This window comes from Pyrgilauda ruficollis, unplaced genomic scaffold (assembly GCF_017590135.1).
Source record: "Pyrgilauda ruficollis isolate IOZ18807 unplaced genomic scaffold, ASM1759013v1 scaffold48, whole genome shotgun sequence".
NCBI lineage: Eukaryota > Metazoa > Chordata > Aves > Passeriformes > Passeridae > Pyrgilauda > Pyrgilauda ruficollis.
This window is the reverse complement of record NW_024526377.1, coordinates 2426774-2449785: the sequence shown is the minus strand read 5'-3', so window position 1 is coordinate 2449785 and position 23012 is coordinate 2426774. Positions and strand designations below refer to the sequence as shown.

General features: G+C 38.2%; 1 protein-coding gene across 4 annotated transcripts in view; it reads right to left on the bottom strand.

The window, feature by feature from the left end:
* Positions 1-583: 583 nt before the first annotated feature.
* HNRNPR (heterogeneous nuclear ribonucleoprotein R) overlaps positions 584-23012 on the bottom strand; it is a 23426-nt gene continuing 997 nt past the window's right edge. For 2 of the 4 annotated variants that reach the window (XM_041479240.1, XM_041479239.1), the window contains exons 2-11: positions 16870-17035; positions 14478-14596; positions 13949-14056; positions 13291-13404; positions 11012-11188; positions 9003-9138; positions 7724-7929; positions 6882-7031; positions 4685-4806; positions 584-4491 (exon numbers count right to left, since the gene is read on the bottom strand). In XM_041479240.1, coding sequence (XP_041335174.1) covers positions 3879-4491; positions 4685-4806; positions 6882-7031; positions 7724-7929; positions 9003-9138; positions 11012-11188; positions 13291-13404; positions 13949-14056; positions 14478-14596; positions 16870-17026 — 1902 coding nt within the window. In that variant the 5' untranslated portion in view covers positions 17027-17035 and the 3' untranslated portion in view covers positions 584-3878. Of the gene's footprint in view, positions 4492-4684; positions 4807-6881; positions 7032-7723; positions 7930-9002; positions 9139-11011; positions 11189-13290; positions 13405-13948; positions 14057-14477; positions 14597-16869; positions 17039-23012 lie in introns of all 4 variants that reach the window. The other 2 variants (XM_041479238.1, XM_041479241.1) reach the window with 2 other exon arrangements.

Below are 23012 nucleotides of genomic sequence, written 5' to 3'. Positions count from 1 at the left end.
CATGCTCAACAAAACTGCTCTGGGTTTCAAAGGACAATTTAAGCCAATAGACTACAACAGCTTCATTCAAGTTCTAAGTTAACAGAAGCTCTAACTTCTTTTTGTTGTTGTTTTAGAAAAGACAGGAACACAACGTGGTACACTCTTTCTATAAGGCTCTGAGCTACTCACATAGGTCACATGAATAACAGAATTCTACTGACAACCTCCACCTTACAAGCAATCCTTAATCACACACATACTCCACCTCAAGTCATGAATGATCAAAGATTGCTGATGACAGATTTCTAGATGTCCTTGCTGTTCTATGGATGTGCCACCAGCATTTTTGGGTAACAATTAAGTCTTGCTGAAAATACATTCATTCAGTGGGGTCTATGGGTCTTGGTACCGAATGTTTTTGAGAGGTTTAAGACTTTTTGCTCAGCACTTCACATTTATTTCTCTCCTAGCCTTATAATAAGAGTGCCCTCTGTATTTTTTTTTTCTGTGTAGTTCAAATTATAGAAATGGGCTTAATGTCCAAACATAGAAGGGACAAAAAGTGGTCAGGTTTTTATACAGAGTCACCAAAATCATGCGGTGATCTTCTACTTCGAGTTTATTTTGGAAAGGTTTAAGCAATGCAGTTGTCATTCTTTAATAATCAGACTACAGAAGCTGAGATTTAAAAATAAACAATTGCTAGAAAACACTTTGAAAAAATGCAAACTATGTTGAATGAAATAGTAAAATTATAAGTTGAGTTTAGTAAACTAACTTGTTAATAAAGTGAAATTAAGTATATAATAACACAGTAGCTGTAAAGTATTTTGCTTGAGTTTTGGAACTGCTAGGAATCTGGTAACTTGCTTCTTAAGTCAAACACCTTATCAATACAGACATTTAAGCAACTGCTATAAATGAGTGATCAAATAATTATTAGAACTCCATTTCATGGCTCCTCCTCCAAAGCCAGCAGGACACTCATAAAAGCTGAATATTGGTGTGCAAGTTGAAATCCATTTTCAATATATTATAGAGGATTTTTGCTAAGTTATACTGAAGAAACAATCAAAAGAAATGCGCGAGAGTAAATTTAAATTTATTTTTGAACTAGATGTCAAAATTGTGCTGAGAATTCTTTCCTTGAGTCAGGCATGGTAGTTTTCCACTGTACTACAATATCTTTCATTAATTTTTTTTCCATAATTTCATTAAGTTCTTCAAGTTCAGCACACACCACTATTCAAGTAAGCTGTAGCACACCTTATCTAAGGATTAAATAAAAGTACTGCTGCAAATTTAAAAGGTGAATTTGAGTAGCCATAAACCATGTAAATCAAAGAACTTGGTATATCTTGCAAATATAAACTACTGAGTTTAACTGTTATGATTTTCAATTATAAAAACTAATAGCTCGCTCCACATATTTAATAAAACTACTCGTATAAACGATGATTCGGGGAAAAGTAAATACAAGATGCAACCTTACAGTTCTTGAGGAAGACAATTTGAACATTTTTGTTTCTCAGCTCTTTTGTAACCACTATAACTGAGGTGTTTAACTTCCTCCCCACTCCCCCCACAGCACTTACTAGCACCTCACCTCTCCTAGGCTAATGTGCAATATGGGAACACTACCTTCTTCCAAGATGGACAGGACTTGAAACATGATTCCAATTAAGCTCCTTGTTCTAGATCCCCTTTACAATGAGTACTGAAAAGCCAAAACTTATTGGGACTACAGGGTTCTGCTCAGCACTACAAGAGCTGTATAACTACCAGAAAGTCATATGGGTAGGGCAGCAAAACTTTGTGTTAGAACAGAATTACAAACCACATCCTCATGACAAGCAAAAGCCTGAAGTGTATATGCAGGCAATAGCCCTCTGAGTTCACTGCTCAGGTAAGAAACAGAGAGGACATGATTTGGCCCCATTAGCTTTATGAAGTGGGGAAAAAAAAACAACAAACCCCAACATACTAGATATTGATTTTTTTAAAAGCACTTTTAAGCTACTTATGACCAATTCTATTAATTGGAAAAGCCTGACATGGGCAAACCCATTTCTGAGCAGCAGATAGACACCTTCGATTCAGGTCACAACTCAAACCCTGCAATCCCATTCCCAGATCCATAGCAGTGTGGGGAGGCTCATCTTACTGGGTATATTCTGACAGAACACACTTGAGACACCAGACAGGAATAGAAGACAAAGGGAGGAGTATGACCACTGAAGTTTAACTTCCTCAATAGTCTGTGTTTGGAATGCTGTAAATCAAGTATGAGCAATGTATTGGATTTGGATATTTAGAGGTCCGGCAATAGTTTTCTTTAGAGAAAGTATAAATCCGTTTGTTTCTCTCTTTTCTTGAGAAGCAAATGTTCTTCATTGTGGTACAGAATGGCTTAGATGCAACACAAGAGTAATGTCATGATTTGCCAGTTAAAATTGACATCTGGGAATGTCCAAGACAAGGGTCAAAGCAACACATAATATAATGTAGCTAGCAATGCCCTCAAAAGATCAAGTCTTAAACTTTTTAACAGCCTTTATTTTAAGGCAGGAGGATTCTAAGGCAAATTGTTCATCATGGCAGAACATCAAATTAAAATGTCAAGATAGAAATAAGCAGAATCTGGAGAGTCTGTTCGTGTTATCTGTAGCAAGAAATTAATTTAGCGTGCCACAGCACCCAAGCTGTAATTCTCATTCCTAGTCAAATATTATCTGAGATTAGATTAAGATGCTTGAGATCAAAATAATTGCCCTGCGTGTTTGTACACTCAATTATACAATAAGGCTGGATCCTACCAGAACAGCCTCCACAGGGACTCCAGAGAACATCACCAAAGGAACAAAATTAACACCATTGTAGGATCTACTTCCTTCTCCACATTACGTTAGAAGACTAGATTTAAATTAGATCTCTGTGAATGCTTTGATACAATTCAACAGTTTTAAATAGGGAAAAAAAGTTTCAAAATTAGATGCTGATAAATTATTGAACAGCAATTAAACAGTGAGTGCCTTTTGGGCTGTCTGTAATTTCTCCTAGTTTTCAGTCTGATGTCCACAGTGCTACATGTTGGAAAGCACAGGAAATTTTGCACGAATTTGATCACTCACATAGGCAGTTATACTTTGAAAACAATATTTTTCACAAGAATTACCAATGAAATAATGTTTTAGGACACAATTGAATTTGAAATAGGTAATGTTTTGAATAGATTTTTGAGTTTTATTGAAATCTTACATGAACAAGAAATTGGAAATACAATCACATCAAGGAACAAATTGCCACGGCTTTGACGTTTTAAGCCAAACAAATTTTGTAGGGCAGATTTTCAAAAAGGTGTGAAGTTATAACAATTTAAAAACACAGTTATCCTACTTCTAGGAATGCAAAACATACAATCATGTTATTTTCAATACAAGAAAACTTAATTTGTTGTAATTTCTTAAAACTACTAAGACAAAGCACTAGCTTTTACTTTTATGTACAGCATACTCCTATGTAGTCTATCCCAAATCCAAAAAAAAAAAAAAAAAAAAGAAGAAACTGTCCAAAACCAGAGGTTCTGCAAAATCATGATTGAACAGTGTGCCATTCCTGCTTTTAAACTGCTAAAGTGAAGCCTAAAATGATAAAAGCACTGAAACCCCATAAGGAGTTCAGGAATTCTGCAAGCCCAGTAATGTCCAAGTGCGTTTATGAAAAAAGAAAACTAAGAGACTCGAGTATATACACAATAGAGTGATTCTTCAGCCCAATACAAATGGCAGCCAATCGCTACTGAAGGATGAAACATTAAGCCAATTTTTTTTTTTTTGAAAGATGTAGAGCTATAGCCAATTCTATATTTCCAATATTCTCAATCCCTCCTCACTTGTCTACTTCCACTGTTGCCCATAAGTATCCTGATAAAATTCCTGGTTGTCATTATTGTAACCATAGTTACCGGCATAGTCACCACCTTGCTGGAGCGGCTGCTGAGCGATGGGTTGGGAGCCCCAATTCTGCTGGTTGTTGGTCTGACGGCGCTTGGAATCAGGTTGGTTGTACCCATCTGCCTTTCTCTTGCCTCCTACGTTGCCCCCACGGTTGCCCCTGGCTCCACGAGCACCGCGTCCTCTCTGCTGCTGCGCAGGGCCCCCTCTCCCCCCCCTGGCTCCTCTCGGCGGTCCCATGGGTGCCCCCCTCTGTGAGTAGCCAGCTCTACCTCTTGGTGGTGGTGCTCCCCGCCCCCTAGGTGGTGGAGGGGCACCTCTCCCACCCCTTCCTCCTCCTCCTCTTCCTCTTATAGCATAGCCATCATCATAGCCGTAATAGGGATCTTCATAGCCACCACGGTAGTCATGATAGTCATAGCCATAGTAATCATCATAATAATCTTCATAGCCATAGTAATCTGGGGGATAGCCATATCCACCTCTTCCTCCACGGCCTCGGCCTCTAATAGGAGGTGGCATGCGAGGCGGAGGGTAGTAATAATAGTCTTCATACCTAGCAAGGAAAAGAAGCACAGAATTATTTATCTCCAAAAGCAACCCAAAATACAGTCTACATTTGCCCTTGTTGATTAACAATATGCAACACGGAGAAAAGTCAAGTCAAGTCATTGAGTTCTTCTAGACCAGCCCCTGTTTGACAGCAACTCCACCCTGCAGCATTACCACGGTGCGAGGGTGACACTCACGCAGTGCTCCGGGAGGCCTGTCTGGCAGCCTGACGTTCTTTCCTTTTCTTATCCGGTGGCTTTGCTAATACTATTTCAATTTCTTCCCCTTCTATCTCTTTCCCATTCATTTCATTCATAGCCTGTACAAAAATTAAAAGAAAAATAACTAAAAATGTTTTTCCATTCAAAGGGAACTAAAACTTATTGCAAGAAACCAGACAGCTGGGCTGCTCCAGGCTGAGATGTGCCATGTGCTTTGCTTTTGTACTACATAAGCAGAATGTTACACATCACTTTTCCAAGTCCCACTTTATTCACCAGTTACAGGGAAGCAGTATATTTTTTAAATAAAATTTTTATACCATAAGATAAAAAAGAGGATTAAAACATATTAAGAATTATTTTTATGAAGTCAGACACAGCACCATCAGGTTTTATGTTCCTGTATCTCCTAGAAATCTTTCAGAAATAAACAAGTTCTCACTACTCACACTGACATAAACACTCACTCCATTTATAAGCCTAGTAGAACATGTGCACACAAGAGCAAGAATTGTTATGTTTGGAGTTCCCAGGTAGCTGAATGTGAGTTAAGTGACTGAGAAAATCAAGTAGTTCTGAAGACACATACTTGAGGAGAAAAAACCAAAGAAGATTACTGAAACTTGGTGATCTCACCAAGCAAGCCCTGAAACCTTCAGAAAATTAATGTGCAATTTTTTACTATTAAATGCACCCACAAAGAGAACTTAATACCCAATTAGGACGAGACACTCAAATTCCTCACCTGGAGTTATGTGCTTTGCATTAAACTTTTCTGGGTACTAGTATTTGCATTAATGAAGACTTTGTGGCTGTACACCTCTATGCCTCAAAAGCATTAGAAACTGTGGCAATTTATTTCCACATTATTACTGATGAAAATCACTACATGCTAGAGTCAACGATCCAGTTCCATGCATTCCACACATAAATACCATAACTTCATTGAAAGCCAAAACACATCCATACACAAAAATATCTGAAAAGTTCATAAACCAATTTAGTGGCCATGAAGCAGTCACACGGGCCAGATGTGGTAGTTCCTAGCTTGAGATGAGCATTAGTGATGCATTTGATCTGTCTTTTTCTCAGCTGCTACAAGTTTCCAGTTGCTGAAATCTCACAGAGCATTTAGCAGGTAATTGTACTGGGAAGAGGCTGGAAAGTGTTTACAGACATCCTACAGAAAACCACATCCACAAGTGTTGCTGACTTACCCCTTGTTTCAACAATTTCTTGTCCTCCCTCAGACATGGTCTAAACCTATCCAAACCAACCTCAACCTCGTTAAGTACAAGTGATATTCATCTTAAAGCCATAATCAGGAGTATTCTAAAACCTAATCTCTCATGTAGTAAAATCTAAGCAATTAAATGGCTATAAAATCATTAATAAGATCGAGTACAGAGCCTTTGAACTGTCCATGTAGCCACATACACCACATGCAATATATCTGTTTCAAGACTCCCAAATGCAAAAAACACTTCCTACTCTACTTCTTCCCTCCATAAACCATGGATTTAAAAAACAGACGGAGTAATTTCTACAGAATTCAATATACTGAAGCACAGACAGCAGATATTAATGACGTTCTCAACAGCTCATGGACACAAAGGAAGAGAACTCTGAAGCTTACAATAATAATCCTCAATATTTAACAAGTCATTGAGAAGAAACCTCAGATGCACGCAGAGTAAAAATAGATAATGCTTAAGAGTCGCCAACACCATTCTCCTGTCCTTCACAAAGCATTTTTTAATTACCTCCCAATTTCTATTTGATACTTTTGTCACTCCAAAACTACACACAGCCTTTAAATAGGGGTCTTTGAGAGACAACTGATACCTTCTGCCAGTGTTTCCTCAGAAAAATTGTCTAGGTTGATCTTTTTTTTTTTTTCCTCTTCTCTAGACTCTCCTGCATTGCTCTACACCTCTTTTCCAGTCTACTTGTTAACTCGCTACAGTTTTGTCCTTTCAAGTTTCACATCCTCCTAGCTACTGAAATCATAGGAACAAAATTATTAGCATTGACATTCTCACAATGGAAACCTTATTAAACGGGCTCTATGGTTTGTCTTACCAGGGTATTTACTGTAAAGAAATTTCTTAAAACCATTAGTAAAAATTGAAGTGGTCTCACCAACTTAACTAGGAAAGAATAATTAACCTACCTTCACTGCTGCACCTCTGTCCTCAAAATGAACAAACGCATAATCCTTCAACTTCTTTACTCTTTCCAGCTTTCCAAATTCAGAAAAGGATTTCTCAAGAATTTCTTCTGTCACAGTAGTGGCCAAGTTTCTTACAAATAAAACTTTAACCTGGTGAAAAAATGAGAACAAAGCTGTAATCTTTACAAGTCAAACCTCAAAGGAAACTCCCAACTAGTAAGACATTATTCCCTTTTTTGTTACATTAACAAATTTGGGTTACTTTACTAATTCTGAATCTGTTAAAAATAAAAAAAGTGCCTTGTAGTTAACTGTATGAAGTTTCTACAACTTCTCTCCTTCCACAGTTCCCCTCCATAACCAGAAGAATATCCAACTTTGATTTTCTGCTCCTGGGATGCCACAAATCCCAGCAAAATTTTATTAACAGACCTCAAGGACAGCAAGGAGTTACCCAAAAACACAGGGAATAAAACGCATTATCATTCCCCACACTGAACTTCACCTTTATCTCATTCTGGAAAATAGTTTTACACAATACCTACCGGGTATTGATTACAGCTAAAGCAGAAAATGCACAGCCTGACGTGTCAATCCTGCAGGATAACCCTGCACAGGACTAGTTTAGATGTTAACAGCACTTAGTAACAGCACATTTCCAACATCTTCCAGTGGCAACTCATGCACAGCACTCAGACAACACCATTGCACAGCTCACTGTGAAAATGCCCTCTAATTGCTTTCTGCACCTCAAAACTAGCCCTGCTCAGCTGGAACAAATCTTTGCCACTACAGCATAGTCCTCCCAAAGCACAAGAGCATCCAGTGAAGTCTTTACTGACCTTTGCCATGACTTCTGGATCAGGTTCCTCTACTGGATCAGCCCATTCCACTGTAACAACATTTCCCCAGACTTTTACTTTCCCACTCATCAGGCGTCGGCGAGCTTGTGCTGCTGACTTGTGATCCTCATATTCCAAGAAGCAGAATCCACGATTCTTCTTTTTATCATCAGGTTGATGATACAAAATTACATCCACCAAACCCTCTGAAAAACATATCTTTAGTACTGAGCTTCAAAAGAAAAGTAAAAATCTAGAGTCTACCCTAAAATGCCTTCACTCATGTTTTGCAGTGAATTTGAATTTTACACCTGAAAGGGGTTGGGAGCACAAGAAAAGCAAAACAAATAGCATATATTCAATTTACCCAGAAACATGTCACCTAGCAACTGAAATTCCACAGAATAGGCTCTGTAAAACACCAACCTCAGCAACTCACACAGTCTAAGTTTTCTATACTTTTTGAATAATTCTTACATGTTTGAAAGGCAGCCAGCACTAACATATGACCTCTCCCCTGCCTCCTGCAGAACCTAGAAGGAACATCTTCCACAACTCTCCAAAAAGAGGAGAGAGAACTAAATGAATATTCACCTTCTGTTTTCACCACTTCCCTGAAGTACTTATAAATAGAAATCCTAAAAAAGAAGCAGGAGGTTAAAGCTCTCCTACAGGAACAAGAGCAAGTGACTCAATCTCTTATCTAAGGCAGAAGCACCCTTTCAGTGATGAGCTGACTTCTCTTCTTCCTACTTGCTGCACATACTGGAGAATGCTGAAAAACTGGGACAAAAAATTAGTCTGTTATTAACTATTTCTCTAGTAATATTCCCTCTAAACCAATTGAGTACTCCCTCCTCCCCTTCACTACTCAGGAATACATTTGCTTCAGGCTCCCCAAAAACTTCTACATGTTGACAGCAGAACCTCCTGTAGATCCAGTAACAAATACAGAACCTTCAACAGAAAGTTAAAACAGGTAACAGAATTGGAACCTTTACTTTCTTCAGAGTTCATGTGTGCTGGTTTTTGAGTTCATTTGAGCTGTTTCTGTCTCTAATTGTAAAGTTACATCATCATTCATTTAACAATCACCAAAAACAGATGCAAGTCCCTTTACACTTTACCTTAAGATATAGTACATATATAAAATTTCTGATGAAATTAAAAGTGGGAATCCAACTTGAAAATAGTTTAACTGATACCTGAACACATCAGGCAAACAACTAGACCAACAAAACAGAGACTAAATGGTGTTCTGGGACTCATTAAGTCTTACCTGTGACTTTACCAAACTCCTCCAATATGTTTTCCTTAGTTTTGTTCTTTGGAATTGACCCAACAAATAACCTGTTGTTTGCCACGGAGATGCATACTCCAAGGTGCTTTCCAGGACGGATTTCATAGTTGTCACACTGAAAAAACAAAGCCATTGATTTGCTTTATACAATACTATGCATAAAAATATCCCCAAATCTTAAACTCAGGTATTTTCTTCACCATCTACTACTTTTATACATAGCACATTGAATTGGCATTGCAAGAGAATTCTTAGAAGAGCTGTTTTTGGGTCAGCATTCACTTGAAAGAACAGTACCAAACTTAGGATTTCCACAGACTTTAGAAGTCTTGTTGAATGGAAAGCTACAAAAAAACTTGCTGTAACAGGAACAACATGGGACCATATACAAATTGCATTGCACGAATTTATTCACCTACTGTTTATCTCAGACTTGAAAGCTCTTTCTAGCAACTGGTTACTGCTTCCTCTGCTGTCAGTCAACTGCTGCTGCTGTTATCAGTAAGCAAATACATGGCATTAAAGATACTGGGAGTTCTTCCTCTTTCCTTGGATAGCTTTGAACACTGAGAAGGTTTGCCAAGACAATCAACAGTCTAAATCAGTCTGTGACCTGGCTTCTACCCCACCCCAAATAGCAGGCATTTTTTTGACTTTGTCCACGATAGAATTAAAAAATTTTACTGTCAAGATTTAAAACTTCTATTAAAAAAAATCTAGCCCACTGCTTCATGCCTGTACCCACAGCTAGATTACTTTGAAAATAGACTCCCAATGGCCTTTAAAGGTACAAGAATTCAGCCTTAAAAAAAAAAAAATCAAGATAGACATAGTCTTTGTTTTAGTCAGGATTTTTGAGGTTGGATGGATGTTTCATCACCAGCCAGCTTCTGAAAATCTCATGCAATTCTTTAAAAGCAGGTTTTTAGCCATTCTAAATCTAGCTGAGACATAAGCCCTAAAAATGACAGCAATACCTTCAGGAACCTTCTTGATATTCTAGAAAAATGTTAAGGTACCACAGATATCAAACAATATCACTTCAAGGATGACAAAAGCATTTCAGAATTTTGCTTCACAGACTGAAGTGATTCCTAACAGAGTAAAACTTTTTGTTCTGGTGCTATGAACTTATTAACCTGAATCTGCTTTTCACATTGTATCTTATGCAAAGCCATTTTGCTTACAATCAATACCATTCCCACTGGTGCCTTGCTGACACAAGGAGAAGGCCCAAGTGGTTTTAACTGCTTTTAAGTTTCTCCAGGTTTCAGGTTTCCCTGCCCCCACCAGCTTAACTAAGGTTTTCAGACTTCACCCCTCTTCTTCATCCCTCATTCAGGATGAGCTGAATTCCACTAAGGCAACTGAGATCAGGCATTTCACCTGTTTTGGTTCAAAATATACACAGTATTTCACAGCCAAATTCAAAATCTTGGGAGATACACCCTAGTCTGCCTAATTCTACTTCTTCCTCTCAGGCAGAGGCAAGATCCCAGTCAGACTGCTGCTCTCTCTCTAACCTCCTATTGCTCTGTGTCTTTTCCCAATTTGTCTAGGTGCATGCATGTCAGCTTCCAAGCATGACTGGAAAGAACAGAAGGCCACTGGAAAAAACCAAAGTAACTAATTCAGAGACCTCCCCATGGCAGCAGCAGCTAAATAAGGCCTCTCCAATTAGCTCTTTACAATAGAAAGGGTGATGAAACTTAAAACACACTGAAGCTCAAAAAATGCATTTTCTAGTTGGACTCAAGTAGGCTCCTAACAATCACCTAAGTACTCTGATCAGCCACAGTAAGGTACAGCAGATAACAGTCTTAAAAGTTGTAATTATCTGTACTTACCAATGAAATCAGGAGGCAATTTTTAAGAAAGTAAAATTTTGAGTCTCTCAATGGATGCTTTGAAGATTTCACTACTTAAGAAATTACCAACATGTTTGCTTTTCACTTTGTCATGACCTGTCTGGAAGAAAGTTAACTCACCAGTTTGACTGCTTCTTGTGCTGCATCTTTACTACAAAAGGTAATGAAAGCATAACCTCTGTTTTGACCAGAAAGAGGATCCATCATGAGACGCAGATCCCAAATTGGACCAGCTTTCTCAAAGAGTGGTACCAATTCATCTTCATAAAGGTCTCGGGGAATTTTACCAACAAAAACCTAAAAAGGAAGAGGACACTTGAAACAAAGCTTTTTCAGAAATACAAGCTTCTTTTTAACACTTGGAAATTCCTGGGAAAGGAAGAACAATGCAGATAAAACAGCAGAGCAGAAACACTGCAGTCACCAGTGCAGCCTTCACAGCAGCTGATGTTATTGTATGTCCCAAGTGTTTTAATCCACCTGCTATTTGTAGGAGATTTTAAACATAGAAAACCTGGGTTTGTTATTTATATTGAAGAGGCTGTGAATTTCCCCTGCTGAAGAGATAAATGGTTCTTACCTGGTTTTAATTTTGGCAGTTAAAAACTAAGACCTTACAGACTATCTAGTTGGGTATCATATGTTAAAGCAGGCCAAGCACTTCCTTGCTCTTGCAGTATTTTCAAATCACTCTGTAAATTACTCTTCCTTGGAAAGCTACAGAGATGGAAAAATAATTTAATAATAATAATAATTTCCTTTTAATTGTGTGATGCACTTTTTCCACTTTTAATATATACTGCAGTCTTGTTTCTCGTCTGCATTTGTTTCAGCTTCCACCAACCGAATGTTTAATATTTACTTAAGCAAACCTGTGAGTTCTTGTGGTTTTGTTCTGTACAATTAACTTGGGTTAAGTTTTGTTAAGGAGTTAATATCTTTAGCTGAAGTCTCCCTAGGAAGATCCCCCCAGTTGTTTAATCATCACAGCTCTCCTCCAAAATCTCAAAACCTCTTCCTTGTTAATACAAACAAAACATTCCAAACACCCATTAAGATAAAAATAAATTTATTTTAACTTCAAATATTTTTTGTAGAAAAAAAAGCCACGAGTCAACATTTTCCTTCTCAGTAAGTCCTTGTCATAATTGTATCTCACAGTGAAGGCACAGCAGAATTTCAGAACTAAAGACACTCAGCATGCCCATAATAAGCACCAATATAACAAACTCATGAGGAGAATACGACTAACTCGCAAAACATGGAACAAGGTAGAACTTCTAGATGCTTCATGTTATACAGATATTCTTGAAATTCAGTTTCCAGACCAGTTCTTAAAAGCTTAGCCTCTCTCAGTTCAGTGTGAATGTAGACTGAACATTACTTATTGGGGAAAAAAGAAAGGAACTGATTCATCACACTAAGTGTGTGGCAGAGCCAAAAGGTTTTCCCCACCATCTCCCCAGAAAGCTTAAGGTAAGCTTAAGCTAAGGTAAGCTTAAGCTCTAGATAGATAGTTACATTGTCATTATCATTTACATTAATCTAACTAATTTGCAGCTTTTAAAGACAAAAGCTCAATTAGCACAGAGCATAAAACCTAAGCAGAGCTTGAGAAGTTATACACATCAGTATTATCTTTCAGTGCAAGGACTCATTCTAATTATTTACCACCACCACCAAATTATTTTCCTTCATGGAATATGAACATTCCCTTCAGAAATGACCTTTACTGTGACACTTCTTGACAATAAACACAAGAGCTTCAGCATCTCAAAGAGTGGAAAACTTATCTATAAATTGAAAGACATTAAGGAGACTGATTGTTTTCTCAAATCTAGTCTGGTGGTTTATAGAAAAATCTCTGAAAGAACTCCTGTATCAGACATGCAGCACTGTGACAGAGTATTTGAAGTATGTATTGAGCATGAGCATGTATTACAAAACAACCTGCTAGGGACTAAAACCTGGAAGAATAGCTAAGTGAAGAACTACACAGTTCAAGCATTCTCATAACCAAACCTAAGTTTGCTCACAGCTTGCTAGGAAGACACACAGGTTCAGTCACAACCTTAAATTTCCAAATAATTGCTTACAGACTAGACTTTGTCCTTTAGAAGGAAAAAAAACTTCAAGTCTTTGAAACTCTTCCAACTATCTTCTAACTTTAAAAAGAACAGGTTTTTAGTATATCCCACCTCTTTTTCCTCCACTTTAACCTATCTTCCTGTCTTTTGCAGACTACTGAGGAGTAAGAAAGACTGATTAAGACATACACAGAAGATTACTTTCCTCTACAAGACATTAAACTTGCAATATGGTTTATTTTCAAGTATTTCCTATTTATGAGTTTGCATAAGTATACAAAGCAATTATCAGATTAGTCTGCTTATACCAACCTCTGTTCCAATGCCAGGCTGAACACCAGAATATACGGTATCTGGAGGAGGACCCCCATATTTCCTCTGTCCTGTAGTTACATCCAAAGTGTAACCAGTCCGCTCTAGCAAAGCCTGGGGGAAAAAAAAAAAAAAGTCAGACTACTTACAGGAGAGAGGGCAGTGGGTTAAAATATACAGAACAAAAAAACATTCCAAGATAAGCAATTCTTTGTCTGCTCCTTGCCACGCCTGATAAGGCAGATATGAAGAGATGGAAGCGACAAAACACCCAGCTGCTTTGTGGCTTTAAAAAGCTATCATAAACAGCAGCACTCGTTTTATATTACAAGGTCGCTGCGAAGAACTTGTTTGCCTTTTCCCTTATTTTCCATTTTATATGTAGCACCCCAAGAAGTGCAGAACACTGGACAACTGAGACAATTCTTAAACAGATATCAATGTTTTTATAGAGCTTAAATTCTGGCAACTGTGTGATCAGAAAGAGCTGCATTTCCAACAACCCTTCTCTATAGAATCTCTATCATGCATGCACTTCTTTAAAGCCTAGTCTGAATATACTTATCCAGGTGGTACTGATGCTTTTTGAGTTCATATTCAGTCTATGTACAAGTAATATATCAGCTAGTACAGAATAACCAGTATCTCTAAGTGTTACCTTAATCTTTGCTTCATCTGGTCCCTTCGTTGATTCCTGTACTTTGCTGCCTTGTTTCTCTCTTTGCCTGTAGGTCTTCATAACTCCACATAAAAATGCACTTTTGTTCTGTAGATACAATTTACAAAATAATTCAATTGTGTGTATGACAAGCCCTGGGAATCCACTGAATCTTACACTCCATACCATGAAGTCACTACTTCAAGTCAATTAAATAAATCAAATGTCAAAAGAATCCTTCAGGAAAACACAATAATTAATTGAACAAACTTGTCAGATTAAAAAAGTCATCAGATTCCAAAAAGCATTTTAGCTATTTTCTCAATTGCAGGCATATTTTTGTTATCTGGGAGGTTTTGCTTTGTGCTCAAATACCTACACATTTAAGGCAATTTTGAACAGACTTGTTATTTGGGTTTGAAATATAATACAGCAACATCAGTGAATTTCCAAGTTACAACTCTCCTGCCAGTGGTGCCAGAACACTATTTATACTTATGTGCTCACACTCCTGGGGCTCTCACCTTACCTGTACATGCGACAGGTCACTTTCTTTAAATTGCTGTAATACAGAGAGGGCTCCTTCTTCATTAAATTCCCTAAGAGCATCAATTGCTCTTTCATCAAGATCGACATAAGCTACCAAGCCTAAAAGTTAAAGATAAAGAAGTTACAGATTTCTATTGAATTTCATAGAAACTAAGAACTATGCAATTTGCTTTTAAAGCCAAAAAGTTACATTCCATAGCAACAGAATTATACATTTAATTATATATTCCTACACAAGTATATGAAAGAATATGAGTACAATGAAAAAGTTAAATTAAAATGTATATACCTAAGCATTAACTGATGTGCAAGATTTTATCCCGTGTGTAACAGTTTTCCAGCATTCAGGAATGCAATCTGCTGCATAAAAGCAGTATTACACACCAGGATCTGAAACAATGAACTCTGGCTCACTTTTAATGATTTGAATTTTGTTTGTTTATCCCTCATTTTAAGTTTCAGACTTCCTTCTCTTGAGTTGAGCTGTTTTAGAGTAAACTGACAGGTGAACATTACAAGTATCCTATTGTATGGGAAAAAGGAACTACCCAACTGATGATCATATACCTAGGAAGCTCTACCCCACAAAATAGTAGGAAGCAAAAATGATTTGTTCACTCTTTCCTCCAGCTTCAAAAATGCAGGAGTCAGTGGACTTCATGTGTATCTTAAACAGTGTTTGGGGCTTTTGAAACTTATTTTGTTGCTCTATGCAGTTCCAAGAGACAGAATTGAAAAATTTTGAGCCCTGCTATGTACCCAGAAAAGCTAATGTTAACTTTACAGGTACAGACTCCCCCAAGAAACACTGGACCAGTTCTGAAGCATTTATTTTTAAGGCTCTTTACAGGTTTTTTTTCCTTTTGTAATGCACTTGCATCAGTTGTGGAGTCAGACATATAGACTGAGATTTACACTTTTAAAATCACACATCCAAATTTAGGATAAATACTAAAACTCCACACACTTTGCAACAGCTTGATCTCCAAAATACACAGATTATTTCACTGCTACTTCATTTGGAAAATGCACAGTAGTGCCAAGCCCAAGGACTACATTTCAGAAGTGATCCTGCATATTGGAAGGCACCTGTATCTTTCATAGAAGACTTCAGCAGATAAAAAAAATCACTAAATTCAACCCCAAATTTGGGTCAAGTGTCTAAAGCAGTTTGCTTCACTGACAAACCCCTCCACAATGCAAACATCTTCAGTGGCATTAATGAAGTGTAAATAATGTTTTCAGGTTACTCATGCAGTGGAATTATACTTGGTAGTCAGGTTCTGGGCTAAAAAGCTTTTAAACTCCTTAAGAACTCCTCACAACACAACCTAACTGCAACACATGTTAGAGCCCCACGAGTTCCTCTGCCCAGGTATTTATGTACACCTTCTCTGAGACCATCAAGTGCACGTCATCATGACCCACAGGTGGAAAGTGCATCTCTCTAGCCAATAAAAGCTGGTAAAGGCTTGAAGAAGGCTCACTGTGAATGACTTCCAAAAGACATCACCCACATGAGCCAGTTTCACACTGACGATTGATAAGGTATTGGTTTTGAACTGCCTTCACTTGATCAGGGTAATTTTAACTCTTTTCAACAAAAACTGTCATTTTGCCACCCAAGCATTCAAGATAAGCACATAGAGCAGTTCTACTGCTTCTTGTAAATCTGTTCACAGAACACACTCTAAAAAGGAAAAGAAAGCCTCTGTCTATAAGATAAAATAGGGTGGTTATAAAAACAAAATAGGAAAACCTCTGTATATGAAGAAACCTCTTTAGAAGTTGCAGAGACCACTTGCTACCAGCAAGGTATTACTCAAGTTGCTAGATAGCTTAGTCCTCAACTTGGTTAGTGTCAGGCTGAACATTTCAGTGTAATAACCAACATGGATTAAACTGTCCACTCAGAACTAGAGAGAACAAAAAATCCACAGGCAGACTCAATTCAAATGTAGTCCCAGGCAAGACAAGCTAGTTGCTTCCCTCACTAAGTCACCTATCCAGCCTTTGAGTGTTTTAGAATCACTGTGACAGTGACAGTAGAAACATAAAAGCAAAATGATGATTTGGACTGAAGAAAAAAAAAATGTACAGTTTAGTATGTGGAAACATACATCTTCATTTGTCATCTAAGAAACTAGTGCTCTGTGCCCTAAAGCAACTAAGATATCACATACAACTCCAAGGATGTGTCAAGTAATTAGTCAATGTCAAACCCAATTCGCCTTTAGGGATATCAAAGTAGCAAAACATTCAGAGCTACACAGATCAAAAACAATGAATTTTTAAATCTTAATCTATAAAAATTTGAAAATGGTATGCCCTCACTTTCATAACCAATCAGAAACAAGAAATGCATATTATACCTGTCTGAAATATTTCATCAAGTCTCTCTGCCACCTTCTGTGGGAGGCCTGCCTCTATCAGTGTCTTGTAGTGTTCTGTGTGAGTTACACTGGAAGTATCCATTGGTTCTTCCTCTTCTTTTAACTGTACCGCATTACCATTCACCTGATTAGCCATTTTATTATGCTGCTGGAAAAAATTCAGGAGCTATATTACAATAAGCCAGAAATAACTAGTTTGTAGGACAATGCATGATTTATCTAAACTAATTTGTATACATGCTGCAAAATCACCTGTATCAAGTTTTATTTAATACTTTTTGGATGCAGCTGGTCTAAGTTTCAAAAGAAAGTACAACCCTTAATACTGTGGAAAATGTACATGGAAGAATTTACATAACTTTTAAAAAATGTACTTCATGTACATAACAATGTCTAAACTCCATCTACTGATTGTCATTAACTGGTTACCATAGCAGCTAGAATGTATGGGGACACGGCAGTAACATCCTTCAGCAAAGACTCAGAAGATCTAGTGCTATTTCCATTTCCCATTCCGCTACTTTTAAAACAATCGTTTAAAATGTAGTGAACACGTAACCCTGCAGGGTAGCTTAAGGTATAAAAATGTTAATACTTGGTTCTTGTTAATACTTTTTTCCACTTGCTTGGCTTGTCGCCATGTCTTCCTTCAAACCCAACATGCTGCACAAGACTAGCCACACGCTTTCTCACGACGCTGTCAGATCTCAAGGACAGAAAGAGAAAAATTGCACTTTGATGGACATTGTCATTTGAAGCTGCAACGCAACAGTTTCCATGCTTTCAGTTTCCCTCAAATAGGAGCTGGACAAATCACAGCTACTATTTCAATAATATACACCTTATTGGTTTAAAAGGAAGGCATGACTGCAGCATCTTCATTTCTTTATATTAATAAAAGTACTTGCTTTCAGAATTAACAAACTGATTCCAAATACGTGCACTGAAAAATGCACAACTATCTTCTCAGACAATTCCAGTGGGCTTTGCCCAATTCATTAAAGACTGTTTCAATTTCCCAATTAGCCAGCCAGCTGATATTCAGTGCTTTCAAATAAAAAGGCTGACAAGAGACAATTCAACTACCCGGCGGAGAACATAAGGATGATCAGCTGTTAGGTTCAGAAATGAAACAAGCCTCAGGCTTTAAATGATAGGGCAGAAGTTGATGAGCAGCAGCGAAATGATAACCAGGTAGACAATGCAGCATGGCTGGAGCAATGCAATTAAGTACTGGAATACAGGTATGAAGATGATTCAAGAACAGTTTTTTTAAAAAATGCTGAGGCCTCAAGCTATTTACTAAGCTGCAAAACAAGTCTCCAAACATAAGCACACCTCTAACAGTCCCCTGAACACCCAACCCTTCCAGACTACAGCTCATGGACTGTTTGGAAGATATCCTAAGAAGATTTGCAAGCTAAAGCAAGGTAAGGAAAAAAACAAATCATTTTTCTTCAGACAATATTGCTTTTACTAAAGCTGTCTTATCTTGAAGGGCAATTTTAGAGAATGTAAAGCAGCCTCACACTGTTTCTGTCAGATGCCACTTCTTTAAGCCATTAGTGTGGAAAAGAAAGGAAGTTTTCCATAGCTACATGGCATCTATATATATACACACACACATTCTGTTACTTGACAAAGAGAAATTACTTTCTAACCAAGTCAGTTTACTTAAAAGCAACTACAGCCTAACTACAGAAGGAAAAAAAAAAGCTAACTAAAGCTACAACAATGCTTATCTATCCTCACAGATATTAACTATCAAAACACTAACAAACATCAATTTTCTGCAGGTTATGAACATCACAGAAGGCAAAACTCAGCTACACGTCTGCTTGCTAGACAGCCTCGGGAAGATCTCAAGTTTGAAACAGTGCAGGGCAGAGATGGTTTAATTACACCAAAAATGAGTTGGGTACAGTACCATTCTCAACCTCTCTCCTCAAAAACTCACAAGCTGAGACACACAATTAAGATATAAAGAGGAGGGCATTTTTGTGCTCACCTTCCTACTGCCTTATAAAATCACTTAATTACACATATACTATCTTCTCTATACACAGAAAAAAACCCAAAAAAAACAAACTACAATGAACAGAGAGGCTACAGCAACACATAAATACAGAAAACTTCCTTGAAGCACTTTCTGTGACCTTCTGAACTACAAGGGCTTACAGTGACATTCAAGGACAATTTTTTGATAACCCATAGTAGCTTCCAAGTGTCACATACCCAAAAGTTTAACTTTTTTCAGTGTTGCCTATAAGTGAACAAAAGGTTGACAAGCTATGCTGTGCCCAGGTAGAAACACCTCTGGAGTACAGTGATTCAAACTTCTGACAGGCAAGATGTGCAGCACAAAAAGTCTATGCTGTGCCCAGGTAGAAACAATTCCTCTGGACTACAGTGATTCAAACTTCTGACAGGCAAGATGTGCAGCACAAAAAGATATCAGCCTTCATCACAAGCATGTACCAGTGGAGCAGTATCTAACCCCTAAGAATCAGATTACTGCACAGCACAACAGCTCAAAGGCTTTTTAAAGTAGGCTTTTAAGCAATTTAAATTAATACTCAGCTTTGTAATTTACTAGCTGTATTGTTTATTTTTGCTTAAGATTTAGTTCATAGAGAACTAAAGTCAAACGTAATGCATGCTCAGTTTGGGTTCAAATTTTAGCTATTTCCTGTTATACAGTCTTCATTTAAAAGGTTTTCCTAAAGAAGTACACTGTAGGAAATTCTGAAAACTTTGGATAGTTTCCCCTTTAAGCACTCGACAGATACCAGAATATTCAGGTACCAAGAGCATCCAGAACACATGTATTTCTTTTCACAGATGTAGCAATAGATCCCCTAATGGCTCGGCAAGCTTGGCCTGAAATCTGAGATTAAATTGATTTTTCTTCCACAACAACCACCAACAAGCAAAATTGCATCTCTTATAACACTGAATCTTCCCTCTGAGTTCAGCAGATACGTGGGTGAAAGTCATAGCTGAAAAAGACTGTTTAGCTCTCCCTCTAGCTAACATCAGTTAGTTGTAGTCAACAAGAAAAATATTTTAAACTGAATTTTATCTAGTAAGTAAAACATGCAATGATTACTTTAACGTTTTTATTCTGCTCTAAAAGATATTAAAAGCATGGTAAAGAGGAGTGTTATCTCTGTTTGCATGCGCAGTGTGTCCATGTGACTCAGCCTATGACAGACCAGCACCCGCATCCACTCAGTTTTTTATCTGCATTAAATATTCAAATATCTAGAGAAGAGGGAGACTGGTTGAATTGGAAAGACTTCAAGGGTGGATTATAAGTAAAGAATTATGTATATAAGTACATGTGGGATACGTGTTTGTTTTTAAAACATGCAGAAATGGATTAATTTAGAACAGTGTACACAAAACCATGCTTACCAAATGAGCAGAAGTAATAAACAGACATCGGGGACAATTTTACATAGCCAAGCACAATTCTCACTCGTGCCCAAGATGTTGCCTACCCTTCCACATCCTAACTGCATACGGGAGGGGTCTTGCTTCAAGTTTCACACTGTTGTTGCAAACAATGCCTTGCTGAAGACTGTAAATACTTCATGATAAAAAGCGTGTTTATAGCTGTTCACTATCTTTCACCCAAAATTCCTGCATCTCGACAGTAATTTACAAAGCTACTAGCCCCTTTTTTAAGCTGTGGTATGACAAGTAGGAAGTTAAAACTACAAGTGCTTCCAGTGTTTCATAACTTATATGGCTCAATTAGTTATTTTTCTGGAAAATAAAAAAATTAACAGAGGTGTAGTCCTCACAGTGTTTGGCATCTTGAAAAGAGGTAGCTGATCACAGCCTTAATCTGACAATCACTGGATAAACAGCCATGATGTTACTATTCCCTTTATCTTATACCATGCCTCTAACAGAGGTTGCCACCTACAGACTATCTAAGTATAACTCCATCCAATTAATTATAAATTCAGTCTAGTTAACTCAAAACATGCTTAGGAACAGCTTAATTGAGAAGGAACAGAAAATTTCTGGCAAAAGGACAATATCTAAAATGACCATAACAAGCTTCAGTGATTATACTCCAACTGATTATATGGTTTTGCTGCTGAAAACTTAGTTTCATGCAGGAATGGAACTTGCTTAGCTCAGGTGCACAGGAAGCCAAGTAATGCATACATAAAAACTCTACACCCAAGTCATTCCACTTGCTTATGTTGCTATTCCTAACCAATATATTATCTGTATCAAGCAGTTAAGTTAAATCCTATTAAAAATAACACTGAAGGAAGTTTGGGGGACATTTGTTTGGTTTTGTTGTTTTAATTGACCACAAGAAAACAAATGCAGTCCCTATAGTTATGCCTCACACTTCAAGAAGGTTCTTGTCAAGCAAGGCAGATAAACATACAAGTGATACAAGTGGGATGAAAATAAGAATTCACATTTAAAATCTGAACTGGGGTTTTATTAAAACCTCACTTGTTCAGAAACATGTACAAAAGGGCAGGGCCTTTATTCTGTACATGAGGGCATTACAGCCATTTCTTTTACACCTGAGCTTATTCAATCACAGAAAACACATTTTAATACCTTAATTATGATATGCTAGGTGTTTCTTGGTATGAATTACACGAAACCTTATTTTGAAGTAATCACAGCCTGAAGACCTTTACACAGTAGCCAGGACTTCTCACTACCTGTAAGCCAAAATGCAGCCAGCACCCTCACTTCTCCAGCTCAGCCTTGCTCACTCCACAGCCTCTTGGAAAAAACTGAGAACTTCCAGTATGATGCTAAGCAAGAGACCAGCACATCCCAGAGAGAAACAAACTCTGCTTCAGTAGCCACACAACTATGGAGATTACTTTAGCACAGCAGGATAGCAACGTGCCCATCAGTGCCATTAAAAAACACTGCACCAAAAACTCCTATATTTTGCTAACCTAAACCATAAAGTCTGCCCATGCTCATTTCTCACTGCAGTTGGCTATTCATAGCTCATCTGGTTGTCTGAGTCGTACTAAACAACACTCCTGGTACTCCAGTTCCAAGCAACACTTCAACAGAAATGAGCTTTGTTCTAAAGAATTTATCCTCAAAGAATTTTGCAGATGTCTGTCTAACAAAGCAAGGGAGTATTGGGACTTCTGACTGAACTAGGAACTTGAGTGTCAGCAGGAGACTCGAGTATTATTTTAACAGTGTTCACCTAGACAGAAAAACTGAGAGATAAGGACATGTAATGCTTCTGGGAAATACAATTTCAAGGATGCAAAATTTTCAAGCAGACTCTGCTCGTTTGCAAATACTACACTTTGCATAGGTTACAAAAACCTTACACTGCGAGATGCAAAATTCTTTAATTACTTTTACAAGTGAAAAAACAAAACAAGAAACTCTGCTAAGGTGTAGTCTCAAAGGAACAAAAAACCAACCAATCAAAAAACCAAAGCACCAGCTTCATGAGCATTAATGTCCTTTGCAGCACGAAGTGCCGGTGGGAGCCTTTAGAGCCATAAACAGGGGAAAGGGAAGCCAACACACTGTTTCAAAAAGAGTAGTCCAGCACAGCTTATGTACTTAAGTAGCACGTTCAAATACTGACAGGTAACAAGGCTGCTCAGACCGAGTAAATAAAGTCTTATTTTTAAAGCATTTGCAACAACGATGCATTTAAGCAAAACTTTTCAAGATTTAGCAAAGGCTTTCGACAAAAGTTAATTTACGAAAAACAATGTCTTAACAACAACACTTCGGATAGTTTCCCCTTCAAGCACTCGACAAGCGTTATTCGCCCAGTGGAAGCAGGAAGCGCAGAGCCGAGCGCCGCGGGTGGGAGCAGCTGTCCCTCCCGGCTCTACCGCACCATGCGCTACCTAAGCTCTGAGGGCGCGCTGCGACAGCGACGCATTTGCTGCTGAGAGCGTTCTGCTGTGCCCGCGGGCAGAGCGGACCGGGCACAACCGCAACAGCCGGGGCTGGCGCGGCTTTAAGAGCCCGGAGGGACCGAGCAGGGACCCGACCCGACCCACAGCCCCGGGAGAGGCGCGTCCCGGCCGCCCGTCACATGCAACCCTGATCCGCACGGCTGGGCGGAGCGGGCCGGCCGCCCCCCC